This window comes from Dermochelys coriacea, chromosome 2, assembly GCF_009764565.3.
Source record: "Dermochelys coriacea isolate rDerCor1 chromosome 2, rDerCor1.pri.v4, whole genome shotgun sequence".
Taxonomy (NCBI): Eukaryota; Metazoa; Chordata; order Testudines; family Dermochelyidae; genus Dermochelys; species Dermochelys coriacea.
In genome coordinates this window covers 199,421,201-199,442,078 of record NC_050069.1, presented here as the reverse complement: position 1 = coordinate 199,442,078, position 20,878 = coordinate 199,421,201, and the positions used below count along the sequence as shown (strand labels likewise).

Sequence of the window (20,878 nt, the reverse complement as noted above, 5' to 3'; positions counted from 1 at the left end):
CAAAAACCAGTTGGAGAACACTTCAATCTCTCTGGTCACTCGATCACAGACCTGAGAGTGGCTATACTTCAACAAAAAAGCTTCAAAAACAGACTCCAACGAGAGACTGCTGAATTGGAATTAATTTGCAAACTGGATACAATTAACTTAGGCTTGAATAGAGACTGGGAATGGATGAGTCATTACACAAAGTAAAACTATTTCCCCATGGTATTTCTCCCTCCCACCCCACCCCCCACTGTTCCTCTGATATTCTTGTTAACTGCTGGAATTAGCCTACCTTGCTTGTCACCATGAAAGGTTTTCCTCCTTTTTCCCCCCCCTGCTGCTGGTGATGGCTTATCTTAAGTGATCACTCTCCTTACAGTGTGTATGATAAACCCATTGTTTCATGTTCTCTGTGTGTGTGTATATAAATCTCTCCTCTGTTTTTTCCACCAAATGCATCCGATGAAGTGAGCTGTAGCTCACGAAAGCTTATGCTCTAATAAATTTGTTAGTCTCTAAGGTGCCACCGGTACTCCTTTTCTTTTTGCGAATACAGACTAACACAGCTGCTACTCTGAAACAAGCATCTGAGTGTGGGTTCTTTCTCATCAAGTCAAATTCTTCTCATTGCAGGGATTTAGGCCCAGATCCACAAAGGCAGTTAAGCTCCTAACTTCTACTGAAACTTTTGTAGATCCAGGCCTGAATGATAGAATCTGGCCTGCACGTGCATCCTCAGATTTACACCTCCATCACTATCCCTTCCTTCACCTATGCAATCCATCTCTGTTTTTCTTAGCAGAACTTCTAAAACACTCCTGAAAAACATTGACAGCTATTTGTGCGCTGCTAATTTGAAGCAAAACCTTTTCCTTGCTACTCTGTGCCTTATATTAGTACTTCGGAGGATGAGCAGACCAGTAATGACCTAGTAGAGGATCCAAGAAACATCCCACCGGCACAGAGCAGGAGGACTTGGGGAAGGTCAGCAGCCTTCTTACACTGCTCAGTTACTACACACACTCCTTATTCAATGCCTGCTGCATGGCACCAGACACAGGGGTAGAGTTACCATATTTGAACATTCAAAAAAAGAGGACACTCCACGGGGGTTGGGGGAGTATTTGCTCACGCCCCCCCAACTCCACCCCTTCACCGCCCCCATTCCAACCCCTTCCCCAAAGTCCCTATTCCAACTCCGCTCCCTCCCAGCCCCATTGGACCCCTTCCCCAAATCACCGCCCCCTCCCCTGAGCACGCTACATTCCCCCTCTTCCCCCCTCCCTCCCAGCTGTGTGAAACAGCTGTTTTGCGGCGCCAGCACTGGGAGCTGGGGGAAAAAGCGGGCACTCTCTTGAGTGATCAATATTCACTTTCTTTCTTGAATGATCAACTTTTGGGGAAAAATAATAATGGCAAAATCCTGGACATTTTTAGATATTTAAAAATTCCTCCCGAACAACGATTTAAGAACCAAAAAGCCGGACATGTCGGGAAAATACGGACGTATGGTAACCCTGCACGGGGGGCATATACCTCCCCATATCACAAAAGCCAGCTGACTTACCTGCTCTTGGGATAATGGAGCAGTTAATTTTGGGTGCATTAGCATGCAGCCATTTGTCTAGCACTCAATAGCAGTCTGTTGGAATCCTGTCCATACACTGCCTGGATGCAGGAGAAAAGGAAAGTGGTTCTCTGTACCCTCTACCCCATCCAAGTGCATCAATGCAAAACCAAATGGGATTTTTTCTTTATTACACCACAAAAGCTGAGTGTGCATAATCCACAGTACCTGTCAGCTCCCCCCGTCCACAAATAATAGCTCACAAAGTTTGTTCTTCTTCCTTATAGAGAATTCTTCAATTAGCTACTCTGTCTTCAGATGGGCCAGAATTATTATTTTACATAATGAACTGAGATAATGTATTTAACTCCCAACTAAGATTTCTACCTTCCAACCTTGGTACAATGGAAACTGAATATAGGACACCGTCTACATCCCTAAACTTCTGAGAAATTCAAACAAAGAATACTCAGCTACCATTTGTATATCACTAAATAAACTGTATACTGTACCAATAAAAAAACCAAATCTATAAGATGTAGGATCAGACACACCCATTTGGAATTAAACTGGTTAGGGATATTAAGGCAATTCACACAAGCTTTAAGCAGGAAAAAAAAAATCAAATTACACCCTAACAGTGATTGTCCTTAAAAAGAAGCACATGAAAGAAATATGACAGATATAAGATATATACTAAAATAGATAACTATAATTAAAATAAAATCACCACAAAACGAGAGGCAGTAAAAAATGTTCTGATCCATCAGGTAAGAAAAACTGTCCACTATCTGGGAGAACCAATTTAGTCTGTTAGATGGGTTCTACATGTTCTCTTAACACAGTAGGACAGAATTATTTTACCAAACACTGCATGTGCAGCAACATATGTATTTATTTTATTTCAGATAACGTCTAATTAAAGCATGCATGGAGGACCACACAGGAGCTCTGCAGATCTGTTCTAAGAAAATATTGCCTCAGCCCTACTCCCAACCGCGAGCCTTAACCCTTGTAAACATGCTTATGGCATGCAGTACATGCAGGCAAGCATCTTGCAGGTCTGCAATAGTAAATAGTTCCCTGAGACAATAGCTAGTAAGACTGATCAAACTGATGGTGATGAATCTGTTTAAACAGTTCAAGTCCAAGGTAGGACACTCCCCATAGAGTGAACGGGAATCTTTATCTAGGAAGAACATCACTCCTCTTATGGCAAAGAGGTGCTGGGCTATTTTTCATGACCTGGATATCTTTTCTGGGAGTTGTGAGGAGGGACTGGAGAATGGGGAAGCTCATAGAAGTATGTAGTAACCATCTGCAACAACAGATATTCTCTATAATAACGAGTCTGTACTTTGCAGCCTTTCAGGATGATCCTCTGATCTTGGAAGTATTGTAAATCTCTTATTTCCATTGCTCATAAAAAGGGGATGAATACCTGAAGTTAGGTTTGGGGAAAAGAGTAAAACCTGCAGGTTGAGGCTTCCATCCCCCCTCCCATTAAATGGAGGTCATGAGAGATTTTGTTCTTTTAAGGCTTAAGTGCTTGATTTAAGGGTTCCCCAAATAGATGTCTGCTGCCATAGGGAAGTTGTATTTTGCTGAAAATTCTCCTCCAGATCAGGATCTCTAAGTGCACTGTAGGCTAGAATTAGCATAGTCTCTAATTTGGTTGAACCTGACAGATTCATGCAGTACTGGTCCCAGAATATTAGAGAGACAAGGTGGATGAGATAATACATTTTACTGGAGCAATTTCTGTTGGTGAGAGAGACAAGCTTTCAAGCTATACAGAGTTCTCTGAAGAACTCCATGTGTCCCGAAAGCATGTGTCTCTCACCAACAGAAATTGGTCCAATAAAAGATTTTACCTCACCCACCTTGTCTTTTTAATAGATTCATGGTAGCCATTGTCCAAATATTCTGACATCTTATCTAACAATATGAAAATCCTTCTGGGAGGGTGGGAGAGGAGACTTTTATATAGTATTGGAAAGCTGGTGAACAGAAACCATCAGCCAAGAATAGAATTTATGGAAGCACTTCAGAAGACCATTTGACTAGGATCTCAAGGGATGATGCCAATTTTTACCAGGAGAGAGCATATCTTCATCTTTTCAATAACCAAACTGTAGAATTATACTCTTTTTGATTTGTTTAGAGTTTGCTCCAGATTCCCTTGTCTTGGAGTTATGATTGTTTGGGTTAGACAAACTGCTGGAAAATTCTGGAAGGACAGCTGTAAAGTTTTTTTTACAAACTAAGAAATATAAAAGCCAGGAGGACCAAAAAAGAATAACCCAAATGAGGGGCTCAGCTTGGCTGCTCTGTGTCTTTACATTTGTTGGATTTGTATTGTGCATGTCTTTTTTTTTTTTTATTTTACACCCCAAATTGTAGGTGTCAAGCCTATTGAATCTCAGGCCATAGTGTTTCTTGGATGTTGGCACCGTATTTTGACTGGTTCCAGGATTTAATTTTGCCTGCTCACCCGATACTGTCTTCAGTAGTTCCTATCGCTAAGAGAGAGAAGAAACTTCATTCAGCCTTGAGCCTATGTTTCCAAACCACGCCTTCCAACTTCTCCTCAGCAGGACAAGAGACTGCCTCCCTGAGGAGAAATCCATGGACTTCATCCTGAAGCTGACAATAGTCAATCAAAACTGTAGAGCAGGATCTATTATTTTCCTTTTCCCTTCTTTATCTTTTTTTGTATATATTTGTTTGTCTGAATTTGTTGGGGAAAATTACTAAACAAAATTCTTACTTTCATAAGTAACATTCTATCATTTAAAGAAAACAAGTTAAAACAATGCTGGTTTTGTAACTTGCAATTTTTTTGGACACTTAGGGTAACAATGTAGAAGTGTTAACAACCAAGACCATTAAAAAGAATCCTAGCACACCATGCTAGCTGTGGAGTATAAAAATAATATTTAAATAATTCTTAGCACTATGCCAGGTGAAATTAGAATAAAGTACAACCCACATATCAACATTTGTTTCTGTACAGTTAGGAAAAGGGAACAGCATCATCTGGCTGGTTCTCAAACTTATAACAGCTCTGCCTCATCTGAGGAAAGAAGGATTAGCTTCAGCAAGTATGTAGTACTTCAAAATAAGAGATAAATCTTGAAGTGCAAAACACCAAAGCTAATCAACCAAGTTCATCCTGAAGGTTTCACAGAAGTCAGGTTCAGATAAGTATATCCGTCAAACCAACTGGAGAAAAATGAAGAGTAATTGAAAGAACAGAAAGCAAACTCCTCTGCATCAACTGTTTGCCGTTTGTTTAAAGGCTCAGTATCAGACTGGAGAGAAGAAGGAGGACAACTTAGCCCTGATTGGTGGGTCTGAAGAAGCTTAATATTGGCCAGCTCTTTAATTTATTTTTAGGCTTGCAATTATCCAGCTAAACTCTGGCAAGTACAAACACATTGGTCAAAAGAACATGCAAGTCTGGGAGAAAAGGGGAGAGTTCATTCATACCTCAACTTCTGAATCTGTTTTAAGGTCTCTGGAGCATGCCTAGGGCTCTTCAGCTGCTTAGCGGATCCTCTCCAGTTGCCATTGTGGCTAAGAGGCTCATCATTACCTCAAAAAGAAAAGAAGTACTTGTGGCACCTTAGAGACTAACAAATTTATTTGAGCATAAGCTTTCGTGAGCTACAGCTCACTTCATCGGATGCATTTGGTGGAAAATACAGAGGGGAGATTGATATACACACACAGAAAACATGAAACAATGGGTTTTATCATACACACTGTAAGGAGAGTGATCACTTAAGATAAGCCATCACCAGCAGCAGGGCGGGGGGGGGGGGAAGGAGGAAAACCTTTCATGGTGACAAGCAAGGTAGGCTATTTCCAGCAGTTAACAAGAACATCTGAGGAACTGTGGGGGGTGGGGTGGGGGGGAGAAATAACATGGGGAAATAGTTTTACTTTGTGTAATGACTCATCCATTCCCAGTCTCTATTCAAGCCTAAGTTAATTGTATCCAGTTTGCAAATTAATTCCAATTCAGCAGTCTCTCGTTGGAGTCTGTTTTTGAAGGTTTTTTTTGTTGAAGGATAGCCACCCTCAGGTCTGTAATCGAGTGACCAGAGAGATTGAAGTGTTCTCCAACTGGTTTTTGAATGTTATAATTCTTGACGTCTGATTTGTGTCCATTTATTCTTTTCAGAGTAGCAGCCGGTCACTCGATTACAGACCTGAGGGTGGCTATCCTTCAACAAAAAAATTTCAAAAACAGACTCCAACGAGAGACTGCTGAATTGGAATTAATTTTCAAACTGGATACAATTAATTTAGGCTTGAATAGAGACTGGGAATGGGTGAGTCATTACACAAAGTAAAACTATTTCCCCATGGTATTTCTCCCCCCCCCCCACCCCCCACTGTTCCTCAGATATTCTTGTTAACTGCTGGAAATAGCCTACCTTGCTTGTCACCATGAAAGGTTTTCCTCCTCCCCTCCCCCGCCCTCCCGGCTACTGGTGATGGCTTATCTTAAGTGATCACTCTCCTTACAGTGTGTATGATAAAACCCATTGTTTCATGTTTTCTGTGTATGTATATCAATCTCCCCTCTGTATTTTCCACCAAATGCATCCGATGAAGTGAGCTGTAGCTCACGAAAGCTTATGCTCAACTAAATTTGTTAGTCTCTAAGGTGCCACAAGTACTCCTTTTCTTTTTATGAATACAGACTAACACGGCTGCTACTCTGAAACCTGTCATCATTACCTCAAACACCTAAATGATTACAAAGTTTTGTACAAGAAGCAGAGAGACTACATCACACAATAGCACCCCTTGATGCATTTACTGATTTTCTTACTAGCATTCCGCAATTTTTCAATCATTTAAGTAGGTCACAGGCCTAACTAAAATCAGAGTAAGTAGGCAAAAATGAACATTCAGAAATGAAGAATGAGAGCAAAACATTCATGCTGTTTACTCTCCACAAAATGGTGTATAACTAAGAAAGCTGACTGGAGTCTTGAGACAATCTCTACTGGTGCTCCAAAACTGTATGCCTGGTCAAGGCTGTGTAAAACAAAACCCCATCTAGATAGAGAAGAACTCTGTCTACTTGGAAAAATTGTTTACCAAAAGCACTGAAACAGATAAAACATATAGCAATGTCTTTAAAATCAAGGGGGTGAGGTGGGGATGAAAGTTGAATCTAAAATGTGAATACAAGAACTTTTAAAAATAAATATTTTGGTTTAGTACTACTTGATCATAATTCACATTAAAAAAAGTGTTTGAATATAGTGATTGTGAAATTTTCCACGCTGACAATACTGTAGATTGAAATCCTCAGTTATTACAAAAAGGTGCAAAAAAAGCAGAAATATAAGCTTCCCTTCTCTAGCTGACTAATGTGCCTCTAACTCAGTGCCCACTAACTCTCTGTCAGGGTGAATCATCTCTATTGTAGATATGTACAACAGATATTCGGAGTTTTGTAACATACTAAATCAAGGTCCCTACCTCTAACAGACATTAAAATAAATAAAACAGTTAAGCTGTAGAGAGACATCATTGATGAGAAGACCAATGAAAGCACACTTTCCTGCTTCAAAGAACACAGGGAATTTGACTGTAACATTTTAAACACAGGAAGTCAGTGACGGGATTGGAGAAGAGGTAATGTAACGCCCCTACTCTACTTGCGCTACGTTGATGACACCATCATCTGGACCCCTGGGAAGGAGGCCCTTGAGGAATTCCACCAGGATTTCAACAATTTCCACCGCACCATCAACCTCAGCCTGGACCAGTCCACGCAAGAGGTCCACTTCCTAGACACTACAGTGCTAATAAGCGATGGTCATATAAACACCACCTTATACCAGAAACCTATTGACCGCTATTCTTACCTAAATGCCTCCAGCTTTCATCCAGACCACATCACATGATCCACTGTCTACAGCCAAGCTCTAAGATACAACCTCATTTGCTCCAATCCCTCAGACAGAGACAAACACCTATAGGATCTCTATCAAGCGTTCTTAAAACTATAGTACCCACCTGGTGAAGTGAAGAAACAGATTGACAGAGCCAGAAGGGTACCCGGAAGTCACCTACTACAAGACAGGCCCAACCAAGAAAGTAACAGAACACCACTATCCATCATCTACAGCCCCCAACTAAAACTTCTCCAACGCATCATCAAGGATCTACAACCTATCCTGAAGGACGATCCCTCACTCTCACAGACCTTGGGAGACAGGACAATCCTCGCTTACAGACAGCCCCCAAACTGAAGCAAATACTCACCAGCAACTACACATCACACAACAGGAACCAAACCCTGCAACAAACCCTTGAATAAATATGTGGACAGAGTTGGCACCAGGGATACCATCAAAGGACCTAACCACATCAGCCACACCATGAGGGGCTCGTTCACATGCACATCTACCAATATAATATATGCCATCATGTGCCAGTAATGCCCCTCTGCCACATACATTGGCCAAACCGGACAGTCTCTACACAAAAGAATAAACGGACACAAATCTGACATCAGGAATCATACATTCAAAAACCCCTAGGAGAACACTTCAATCTCCCTGGTCACCAAATAACAGACCTAAAAGTGGCAATTCTTCAACAAAAAAACTTCAAAAACAGACTCCAACATGAAACTGCAGAACTGGAATTAATTTGCAAACTGGACACCATCAAATTAGGCCTGAATAAAGACTGGGAGTGGCTGAGTGATTACAAAACCTAATTTCCCCCTACTTTTACTCACACCTTCTTATCAACTGTTTGAAATGGGCCACTCTCATTACCACTACAACTACTGAGTTTTCCTCCCTTGGTATCCTACTGTTAATTGAATTGTCTCGTTAGACTGACCTCCCAGTTGGTAAGGCAACTCCCATCTTTTCATGTGCTGTGTATTTATACCTGCTACTGTATTTTCCACACCATGCATCTGATGAAGTGGGTTCTAGCTCATGGAAGCTTATGACCAAATAAAAAGATAAAGCTCCTTTTGCCTTGTTAGTCTCTAAGGTGCCACAAGGACTCCTTGTTGTTTTTGCTAATACAGACTAACACGGCTACCACCCTGAAAGAAATAGTAGCTGTGTTTTGAAAGTACTGTAGGGGAAAGAAATTAAAAGAAAGAAGGCCACAGAAGAGAAGGGTACAGTAACAATGGCAAGAAATGATTAAGGAGTGACCAAAGGTTTTTCTATAAGGGATGGACGTTGATGATATCAGAGAAAGAAATGGCTGGATTTAGTGAGAGACAAGATACGGTGGAACATAATAGGTCAGTATCCATTCCCATTCAGTCCTAGATCTCTGCTGAAACTGCAGGTAACGGTTTCAATTAGTTCCAATACTCAGTCTGGACCTTTTGATATGAACACTTGAACTGAATTGAGGCCACCAAACTCACTCAACAGAGGTCATGAAACAGCCATAAGACAGTAATGACTTTTGGTCATTACCAAACTGGGCTGGCAACCTAGATGTCAAGGAATCCATATACATTACCAATCCTCTGGGCCATCCAGTTCCCCTTCCCTTTTATATGATAAATTATCTCAGGAGAAGTAGGAACTCAGAAATTTGAAATGTGTACTCTATTTGAAAAGATTCTGTAAAAGAGAAGAGTAATGGGGACATTTACTCTAAGACTATGCCTACACTTGAAGATGGGGGTATGATTCCCAGCTTGAGGAGACATACTCACGCTACCTGTCAGAGCTAGCATACGAAAAATAGAATGTAGCTGCATCAGCCTGAGCAGTGGGAGGGGCTAGCCATCCCAAGTACATATGTAGGGTCTCAGAAGAGCATGCACACTGTGTGTCTAACCTTTCCCACTGCTCGTGCTATCTCAGTTACATTCTATTTACATATATGCTAGCTCAATGAGAACTAATGCAAGTATGTCTCCTAAAGCTGGGAATCACACCCTCAACTTGAAGTGCAGACATACCCTAAGGCCAGGGTGAAAGTAAGTCGAGTGACTTACCCGTACTCTAGGGCCAGCTCTGGCCCCTGAAAGGGGCGGGACCTAGGGCGGAAGGGGCGGGGTTGAGGAGGTCAGAGCCCACCCCAGCCCACCCCACCCTGTAAGGTAAGTGCCCCCCCCCGGGTAGCAGCAGCAGCAGCCCGGGTCTCCGGGGGCTATTTAAAGGGCCCGCAGCTCCCCTGCTTCTACCGCCCTGGTCCTTTAAATAGCCGCCGGAGCCCTGAAGTAGCGGCGGCGGGGCTCCAGTGGCTATTTAAAGGGCTTGGGAGGTAGAAGCAGAGGAGCCCCAGGCCCTTTAAATAGCTGCTGAAGCCCTGCAGCCGCTACTCCAGGGCTCCAACAGCGGGGCTCTGGAGGCAATTTAAAGGGCCTGGGGCTCCAGCCACTGCTGGGAGCCCCAGGTCCTTTAAATTGCCCCCTGGGGAAGCCGGGCTGCCCCAGTACGGTGCACCAACTCTTACCGGTACACCGTACCGGGGCGTACCGGCTTACTTTCACCTCTGCCTAAGGCTCCAATCCTGACATCTGACCAAGTCAGGCAGATCCCTGCATCCATTCAGAGCCTCTCAACTTAAATAGAAACATGAACCAACCATACTTTTCAAAAAGTAATAGATTTTTTTTTTTAAAAATATCTATTATTTGTTTATTTATAAAAGACTAGACTCCAGTTTTATTCACAGTAAGAAAGTACTACCTCTCTAACAATGCAGGATTGTTCAATTTACTGAAATTTAAATTTGTGCCCTGATATTTTAAGAAAACCATAATAAATTTTTTTGTCTGTAAAAAGAACTATTTATGACAAAATGTCCACTGACCTCTATATTCAAAATGTCCATAAAACACTGGCAGAACAATTTTTTTAAAAAACGTATTTAACTAGTTTTGTTACAATTTTACTCACCACATCATTATAGTTCAGACTGTGTCAATATCTCAATTATACATCCTGTTTCAAATGTTTATAGTTAGGTTATAAAAATCTGTTTTTACCACTTTTAATATTTTGTAAAAATTGTAGTTGTTGATATATCAAAAAATTATAACTACTTACCTGAAATTCTTGGTCTCAGAAGATAATAGTTATAATAGTTCCCCACTCTTGGGTCCATTCCTAGTATGCATAATTGAGTGAGGGATGTTGAGAGCTCGAAGTTAGGAGCCTTTAAACCATCTCACCAGTAGGTGGCATACTTACCCAATAATTACAGCCTGTAACTGCCCCAACTGTCAGTACACTTTAATGAAAGTTCACAAGACTGAAAAGCTAGCTTTATCTTGCAACTCTGAGGGGATGTGGAGGGGTAACTATTATAACTACCACCTTCTGAGAAAGATAATTACAGGCACATAATTTTCTTTTCCCAAAAGGTAAGTGTTATAATTTAACCCGACTCTTGGAAACTCAAGGCTGCAGGGATGTGTCTAATAAAATGGTAACTGGTCAGTTCCTACACTGTGGCCTGGTCTACACTTAAAAGTTAGGTCAACATAGCTATGGCCCTGAGTACCATAGATATGCTGATCTAACCCCTGGCATAGACATGGCTATGTTGACGGAAGATTCTTCCGTCAACCTTGCTACCACCACTCAGAGAGTTAGATTACCTAGAGCAATGGAAACCCCCTTTTGTTGCTGTAGGAAGTATCTACACTATAGCACTACAGCAGCATAGCTGTAGTGCTGTAGCTACAACACCACCGAATATGTAGACATGGCCTAAAAGTACCATTAAGCAGCCACAGTACCCAGTATTTTGTGGCAAACTAGACCTAAATTCTAAGGAAAGGCCAACAGTTTGCATGGCAAACTGAGATTTCTATAACTTATATAAATGAACTGCAAAGTGGAGGTTTTCTATGAATTAGAAATGTAAATACAATTGTTACAGGATCCCTTGTGGTGTTTATTTTTCTATTTTTCTAATATTAAATTCAATTTATTTTAAACTGTCACCAATTTCTAATTTTCAATATGCAAGGTCTGGGCCATTGGTTGGAGAACAACTGACACTTTTCTATGATCTAAAAAGCTGTGGAAGATGGAATTAATCTCCTCCTCCTCTCTTGTGGATGGGATTAACATGTTATTTTGAATTCTAGGAGGACCTTGAATGTCTCACTACCAACACCAACAAATCTTAACAGCACACAGCAGAGTCCCTGCACCCTCCGTTAAATTCACAGCATCCTTATTAGAATGTTTCTGCTAAAATGATCAGTAGTGAAACATTAACAATGCTGACATATTTAAAATCATCATTTGACTTCAGGGCTAACAACTGAGCTGATTAATACTGTTTATACCTCTATTACAGCTATTATTGAAGCTGTTTGAGAAATCAGGAAGACAACATTTAATAAGTTTAAAAGTGTTTCATGTTTGGAAGGTTAGCTACATAACCAAAATAGCTAGAAACATTCTTTTAAATGAAATCTTAGATTCCCAAGTAGAATTCTGTAGCAAATAATAGATTCTGAAGAACTGTGAATGCACAGGGACCTGACCATTATAGACATGACAACAAATTTACAAAAAACAGGGATTGGTACCTCAACATGCTACCTGAAGAAAACTTACTTTTAACTTTAGGGTTTTTTTTAAAAAGAAGGTAGGGAAAAGAATTACCACTGGCTGAAATGTATCTAAAAACAGAAAATGAAAGGATTTTGGCAAACAGAGTGATATACAACCAAAAAACAGCTGAAATGAGCTCCTCACCTGTTAGCAGATTAAAGGGAACAGGCAGTTGACGTAGTTAGTTACTAGCCATTATGTCTCATCAGTGGGTAGTTGCACATCAATTGCTGGTGAGGTGGATTACCGGCTCCGAACACTTCACATCCAGTCACATACATAAGGCATGGATCCAAGAGTGGGAGAAACTAGAAATTACAACACTTACCTTTGAAGAATACACAGTACTTTTTTCTATGAATTTTCATAAAGAATTTTTGATAGTACACATGTGTAAGTGCATGATAGATGAAAACTGGACCAAAGGAGTCATTCTCAAGTCTCTTTCAGTAAAGTGATATATTTACTTAAGATTTAACAATTGCTCTTTTTTCCCCCCAGATAAATAATATATGTAATAACTTTCTATCAGAAACATTTATTTATATTTTGTATGTGAAATCAGCTTAGATATGCTTTCCCCTTGATTCTTGTTTTTTTTCCACAAACTTAGTATTAAAAGATAACCTGTTACAGACTTAAAAATGGGATTTGCACACTTTATTTGCCTCTTTATGTTGTATAAAAAAAGGCCTGAATTAATATAGGGGTTCTACATGGGTTTTTTCATTATTATTTCAGAAACACCAAGAATATCAAGTCTGTTTTCTCCCCATCTTGATAAGCATCAGTTAGGAATTAATATTAAATAATGTTTTTTAAAAAATAACCATGTCTATACTATGGATTTTTAGCAAAATATTCCCACCATTCTGTCACTCGTTCAACTGCACTGAAGACATCACTGGTATGAACTGTGTAGTAAAAATGACAAAAGCCACCAGAGACATGTCTACACTTATGCTCCCATCAGTACTACCACTGATTTCACTGGAGCCTTGACTACAATAGTGCTCTTACTATGTGCTACCACTGGTGCTGCTGAACCAGTGGCAGCAGGGCACTGGTAGAATTAGTATTAATATTTTTTGTACAATTACCTAGCACAGACCTGATTAAAGAGTTTTAAACGGTCTTATTAACAATCCATTTCCTTCTCAATAGTTTACCTTTTCATAGTTAAGCTTCCCTAAAAATGGTTTAAACGGTCACCAGAGAATTTTTCCTTCCTTACGTGATCCTTGAATTGAATAAGGACTGCTGTAGCAGCTCTTGCATCACTCACCCCCTGCAACTTGTGCAGTGGATATCGCCAGGATATTCTTGCAACTTGGTGATCCCTGGAAGCCATAAGTAGCTGGTACAAGTTAAGGTTGTTCTAATTTGTGCCAGACAACTGGCCTGGTGCAGGGTGACCCCAGGACCAGGGGAAGTACAAAGGTGGCCTAAAGTGAATTTTGCACTGTTGTGAGGTGAGCAGATTGCTTCTTGGCCACGGCCGTTGATTTGGCTCTTATCAATGTGTGACTTCTTTAATCAACATTGAGCCTTCCAGTGTAGAGAACACTTGGACATCTCATGTAAAAACACAAGCAGGGGAAAAAAAATAACCCCAGCATTTTAGGCCTGGTTTATCTCTCAGAAAGAAGAAACAGGAAAGTAAGAAAAAGGTACAGAAAGAGAAGGGGGGGCACTCAAGCCCATTTTTTTCCACCACTTTGCAAGTTACTTTTTGCACATAATCTAATTTCCAAACAAGTATCAGTAATATTTTATTGCAGTATGTGTTTTAAAAGGTAAATATAAAAATGCTGTGAATGCTAAACAATAGTTGCAGTTCATTTCACATCCTTACCCAATATCATCAGGTGTATTCATAAGTTATTTGCATCACTGCAAATGACTACCAGTATTTTAAAATAAATAAAAAAAATGTATTTAGAAATACAGTTCTGCCATTAAGAGATTTTCATTGCACTCAATTGTCTTGGCAGACTATTGTACTTCATGTAATAGGATTAATTCACCCATTTTAATTTTTTGTATAAAAAAAGATTTATTTAAGAAATAGCTAAGTAGGCATAACTTTAGTGTACATTTTTTATCCCTTACATTTCACTCATTTAAAATATACATAAAACTACTCACCTTTGTGGTAGCTATGCTGTTTACAAAGCTGATTTGCTGAAACCCTTTTTCACTTAAAGTGAGACACACATCCCATCGTTCATTCACAAGTTCATGAATAACTTTGAGCGCAACTCCAGTTTCATCCAACTTGTCCTTTACATAAAGATCTACATAACTCCGGAATCCATTTACCTACGAGTTCAAAAACATAAGCCATTACTGTCCTCCTACTTACCTATGCAATTTATAAAATATTTTAAATCTAATTCTTACAGGTAGTTTCTTCCCATTAAACATAACTTTGACCCCTTTGCATGACCCAGCCAAATCATAAGCTCTTCTTGTCATGAGGGCCATAATATCCTTGTCAAGCTTTTCCATCTTAAATTTAGAAAGATCTGGTTGGAATGTGATGCATGTGAAGTCATCGCCTTCAAAATGCTTAATCTTGGGATCAGAAGTCTTCATCATATTGTTCAGCCAAGTCTTTGGAAACAAATTTTAGATGTTAATTACAATCATCTCTAGTTTACAACAAAACAAAACAAAACAACTAAAAAACCCCTTTTTTCCAGTTTCCAGTTATTCTAACTTTGCACTAAACTGCAGCATGAAAAATTTGCATATTTGACCTTAGAGATTTCTCTGCTAACACAATAAACACAATAAAAGAATCAACTGTTTTCCCATGTTTCTGCATGAGTATTAATATGGTGATAGGCTCAAGGGCTTTGTGGAAGGCAAATTATGCAGGGAGATCATGACATCTAAGTGTACAGGAAAAACCAAGTAGCTGGCTGATTGTCCATGCTCTCTGCTGGGGGGGGGGGGGGGAGTGAACACGAAATGAAACAGCTCACTTGTGCAAACTTTTTTCTTACATAATTTTTCTTGAAAATGCCCAATTTCTTGAAAAAGCCCAATGCTAAACTGTGAAAAATTTTAAAACAAACTCTACGGAAATCTACATTCATGCCATCGTTAACATGATTTTTAGCAGTTCTGCAGAAAATATGAAAAAATTAAAAGCCTGGTAAACAACTTTTTACAAATCATTTACTGCTCATTACAGTGCTATATGGAATAGTTGGAAACTGAAGTTTTATCCACCAAAGAGACATAGTAAAAGCAACAAGATTCCAAACAGAATACCCCTAACCAAAGTGCCTCAAACCTATATCAAAGTGACCACCTCTAAGAGTGAGAAGGTAGATCAATTTACATGCCCATTCAATCCTTGGTCTGTGTGCTGAGAATGTTGACAATGGACTAGATGGGTTGGTGTATTTTACAAAGTGGTTGCTGGTCCATTAGGGTTAAGGATATTAATAAGAAACATACACAGAAAAAAAAACTTTAATATATGATTGTACAAGGTTTTGTTTTATTTAGATTTTTATATAAGGAGCAGGACAATCTTTAAGAAACTACTAGGATTCTCAGACTACTGCAGTTCCTATCTATTTTTAACATATTAGTAAGATTATCAAGAACAAATATAAAATTCTTATTCGAGAAAAATTCTTCAACTCTAACGAGTACCAACAGTAATTTTACTCAATTAACCTTGTTGCCTACATAATTGTTACTGCTGGATTTTCAATAATTTATTTTATGGAGCTCAGAAAATGTGTTAAAAATTAAGTTTCTAATTACAAAAATGTAGAAGAGAGATCAAAAACACCTGCATACCTGTTTGAAACTGTGTTTGTATTCTTTGCAAGCAGTTTCAACTGTAAATTTTGTACTGAATATATTACAAAGTTTTGCACCATAACCGTTACGACCACCTGGAACAACAATTAAATGTGGTAAGTTTTTAAAAGCAGAAATTACCTGCATCATATTACAAATTACTTCAATGAAATAAAATATTCCCATATCAGGGACTTCTACCAGGTGATAGGGACCATGCTAACAGGTATCAGTGAAGGACTGGGACCTAATTTAATAATAACTTTTTGCCCTGGAAGTTCACAAGGAAGTTGCACACACAGTTTTCATTTTATAATCTGACTGGGTATCAACCTGAGACTAAATGTTACTAATCCATGGGGGACAGCTTTGCAGAAGAGGTAAATGGATGCAGTCCTGGAATTCCCATGGATGCACTAACTCAACGAGCAACTCCTGGCAAAATCCCATGCAACCATGCCAAATTATTATAGTTTAGTGGCACAAATAGATGCACTAGAAGGAAACAAAACTTACTTTCATTTGTGTGCTAAATCAGGATTTATTATGTGTCTAAATACTGAATCGGGGCCTGTCTGCATCATTTATTCCACTAAACTTTTCCTTCCATTTTGCCAGTGTAACATTTTTAATATTTGTATGTACATATAAACTACTATTTTAGATTAACCTTATAAGATATATTACATATAAAAAAATGGTTACTCACTTTCTCGTAACTGTTGTTCTTCGAGATGTGGTGTTCATGTCCATTCCAAGCAAGTGTGCGCGCGCGCCGCGTGCACGCCAGCTGGAAGATTTTTTCCCCTAGCAGCGTCCATAGGGTTGGCCTGGGTGCCCCCTGGAGTAGCGCCTTCACCTCAGTTCCTTCTTGCCGACTCCGACAGAGGGGTAGGAGGATGGGTATTGGCATGGACATGAACACCACATCTCGAAAAACAACAGTTACGAGAAAAGAAAAGGAGTACTTGTGGCACCTTAGAGACTAACACATTTATTTGAGCATAAGCTTTCGTGAGCTACAGCTCACTTCATCGGATGCATTCAGTGGAAAATACAGCGGGGAGGTTTATATACACACACAGAGAACATGAAACAATGGGTTTATCATACATACTGTAAGGAGAGTGATCACTTAAGCTGAGCTATTACCGGGGGGGGGGGGGGGGGAGGGAAGAAAACCTTTTGTGGTGATAATCAAGGTAGGCTATTTCCAGCAGTTGACAAGAACATCTGAGGAACAGTGGGGGGGGGGGAAAATAACATGGGGAAATAGTTTTACTTTGTGTAATGACCCATCCACTGCAAGTCTCTATTCATGCCTAAAGTTAATTGTATCGAGTTTGCAAATTAATTTCAATTCAGCAGTCTCTCGTTGAAGTTTTTTTGTTGAAGAATAGCCACTCTCAGGTCTGTAATTGAGTGACCAGAGAGACTGAAGTGTTCTCAGACTGGTTTTTGAATGTTATAAATTTATATGTTATAATTCTTGACATCTGATTTGTGAGTAACCGTTTTTGCTTCTTCGAGTGATTGTTCATGTCCATTCCAAGCAGGTGATTCACAAGCTAGAGCTCAGGAGGTGGGGTCAGAGTTATCCACGGAAAAAAGAGCATGGCTCGCCCAAAAGCCGCATTATCCCTGGACTGTTGTATAAATTGCATAGTGAGATGTAAATGCATCTATCGAGGACCACGTGGGCTGCCCTGCAAATTTCCTGAATAGGGACTTGTGCCAAGAACGCTGCAGAGGAGGCCTGGGCCCTGTTAAAGTGAGTGATTATCTGAGTAGCGTGCTCCTTTTCCAGGGTATAGCACTCCCTAATGCAGGATGGGAGGCTCTTCATTCTGTCCGCCACGGCTACAAAGAGTTGGACGGCCTTCCGGAACAACTTAGTTCTCTCTATGTAGAAGGTTAATGCCCTATGCATGTCCAGTGAGTGCAGCCTGCGCTCCCTATTGGAGGAGTGCGGCTTGGGATAAAACAACGGGAGGAAGATGTCCTGGGTCATGTGAAAATGGGAGATGACCTTCGGGAGAAAAGCCGGATGAGGCCTGAGCTGGACCTTATTCTTATGAAAAACTGTGTAAGGGGGCTCAGATGTGAGGGTCCCGAGCCCCGAAACCCGTCGAGCCGAGGTAATTGCCACGTGGTATGCGACCTTGAATGAGAGATATAACAGGGAGCAGGTGGCCAGAGGTTCAAATGGCAGGCCTGTAAGCCTGAAGAGGACTAAATTGAGGTCCCAGGCAGGGACAGGCTGACGCGTGTGGGGGTAGAGCCTGTCCAAACCCTTGAGAAAACGACTGACCATAGGGTTTGCAAAGACCGAGAGACCATCTGAGCCCGGATGGAAGGTGGAGATAGCGGCCAAGTGGACCCTTATTGATGACCGGGACAAGTCTTGATGCTTTAGGTGAAGGACGTAGTCCAGTATAAAACGGTATGGAGGCAAGGAGCGGCGACTGAATATGTTGCTCTGCCCCGATGGAAAACCTTTTCCACTTGGCCAGATAAATAGCCCTGGTGGAGGGCTTTCTACTATCCAGGAGGACTTGTCTGACCTGGTCCGAACAAGACAGCTCTGTAGCACTTAGCCATGGAGCATCCAGGCCGTAAGGTGGAGCAACTCCAGATTCGGGTACCAGAGTTGTTCCTGGTCCTGTGTGATCAGGTCAGGGACCAGTGGTAAGGTGAGTGGGGCCGCTATGGACATTTCCAGGAGCGAGGTGAACCAGTGCTGAACCACGCCGGCGTTATTAGTATGACTCGGTCCTGGTCCCTGTGGATCTTGAGGAGCACCCTGTGGACTAGGGGGATGGGTGGGAAAACATACAGCAGGCAGCCCTCCCATGAGAGAAGGAAGGCATCCCCGATGGACCCCGAGCTGTGGCTCCCAAGGGAACAAAATGTCTGACATTTCCTGTTGCCTGGAGTGGTCTATCTGGAGAGAGTCCCAGAACCGGAAGATTGAGCTCACCACATCTGGCCAAAGGGACCACTCGTGGCCATTGAAGGTCCAGCTGAGGCTGTCTGCCAGAGTGTTTTGAACCCCTGGGAGGGTGAAGCCTGCAGGTGGATCGAGTGCTCTATGGAGAAGGCTTCTCGGCACAGGAGAGAGGAGCGTACACCCTCCTGTTTGTTGATATAAAAGATCGCCGAGGTGTTGTCCATGAGGATTGAAACACATCTGCCCAATATGCACGTTCTGAAAGCGTAGCATGCCAGACGCACTGCCCTCTGCTCTTTGACACTGATGTGAAGAGCGAGATCCACCAGAGACCAGGGGCCTTGGGTCTTGAAGTCCCCTAGGTGAGCCCCCCAACCCAGATCTGAGGCATCTGACACCAAGATGAACAAGGGCTGGGGGCTGGCAAAAGGCACCCCTGTGCAAACCATTCGAGGGTCAAGTCACCATAGTAGGGAGTCCAGTACCAGGCGGGGTAGGGTTACGACCCTGTCCAATGCTTCTCTTGCTGGTCGGTATACTGATGCCAGCCAAGACTAGAGTGGGCGCAGCCTGAGCCTGGCATGCTGCATCATGTATGTGCAGGAGGTCATGTGTCCCATCAGCTTTAGAAAGTTTCTTGCCGACGTCATGGGGAACCGTCTGAAGCTCTGTAATGATGTCCTGAAGTGAGCGAAACCTGGCCTCTGGGAGGTACACCCTAGATTGGGTAGAGTCCAGGACCACGCTTATGAACTCTATCCTCTGCACCGGGGACAGAGTAGATTTTTCCTCATTCAGAAGGAGAGCTAAGTCAAGGAAGGTTCTCCTTATAAACTTAACTTGAGCCTCCACCTGGGCTCCCGAGCAACCTTTGATCAGCCAGTCGTCGAGGTATGGAAAAACCTGCATCTGGCGCTTGCGTAGGAACGCTGCGACGACTGCCATGCATTTCATGAATACTCAGGGGCCAGTCGACAGTCCGAACGGGAGGACGGCAAACTGGTAGTGGCCTCTGTTCACCACGAATCTGAGGTAGCGACTGTGACGTGGGATTACTGCAATATGAAAATACATGTCCTTCAAGTCGAGGGCGGCGTACCAGTCTCCTGGATCCAGTGAGGGGATAATGGAGGTTAGTGAGCCCATGTGAAAGTGGAGTTTCTTTACGTACTTGTTGAGCTGTCGCAGATCCAGTATAGGTCTGAGGCCCCCCTTGGCCTTCGGTATGAGGAAATACCGGGAGTAGAAATCCTTGCCCCTTAGCTCCCGAGGAACCTCCTCCAGCCCCTACTGAGAGGAGGGACTGCACCTCTTGAATTAGAAGTTGCTAGTGAGAGAGGTCCCTGAAGAGGGATGGGAGAGTACAGAAATGGATGGAATATCCCCTCTCTAGCATGCAGAGCACCCATCAGTCTGAAGTAATTCAAGACCAGGCATGGTAGAAAGGGGAGAGACGGGACGAGAAAGTAAGATGGGAAGGATCCAAAGGTCGTACTGGCAAGCCGTCCTCAACCGCACCCTGAAAAGGGTAGTCTAGAGCCCGCTGGGGCCCTGAGCTGGACAGAGCTTTGTCCAGAGGGAGGGCGTTGCCTCCTCCGAGTGCTCCTGTTCCGCCTATGCGGAGTGTCCTGGCAGTTTTGGGGTTGGTAAGGACGAGGGGCAGGTTGAGGCCTAAAATGTCTGCGCTGGGTAACAGGCATATGAAGCCCCAGCGAACGAAGGGTAGACCTCAAGTCCTTCAAGCTGTGAAGTCTCTTATCCGTCTTCTCGGAGAAGAGAGCTACACCCTCAAAGGGAAGGTTTTGAATGGTCTGCTGGACCTCATGGGGAAGACCTGTAGCCAGGAGCCTCTCCTCATAAGTACCCCTGTGGCCGAAGTGCGGGAGGCCGTATCCGCCGCATCCAAAGACGCTCGGAAGACCAGTTTCCCCTCCTCCACGAGGCAGAGAACTC

General features: G+C 41.9%; 1 protein-coding gene across 5 annotated transcripts in view; it reads right to left on the bottom strand.

Annotated features, from left to right (window-relative positions):
- The window catches only part of TOP2B (DNA topoisomerase II beta), a 132,446-nt gene that overhangs the window by 52,163 nt on the left and 59,405 nt on the right, over nucleotides 1-20,878 (bottom strand). For all 5 annotated transcript variants that reach the window (XM_038392082.2, XM_038392081.2, XM_043509015.1 and 2 more), the window contains exons 6-8: nucleotides 15,973-16,070; nucleotides 14,554-14,766; nucleotides 14,299-14,472 (exon numbers count right to left, since the gene is read on the bottom strand). In XM_038392082.2, coding sequence (XP_038248010.1) covers nucleotides 14,299-14,472; nucleotides 14,554-14,766; nucleotides 15,973-16,070 — 485 coding nt within the window. The remainder of the gene's footprint in view (nucleotides 1-14,298; nucleotides 14,473-14,553; nucleotides 14,767-15,972; nucleotides 16,071-20,878) is intronic.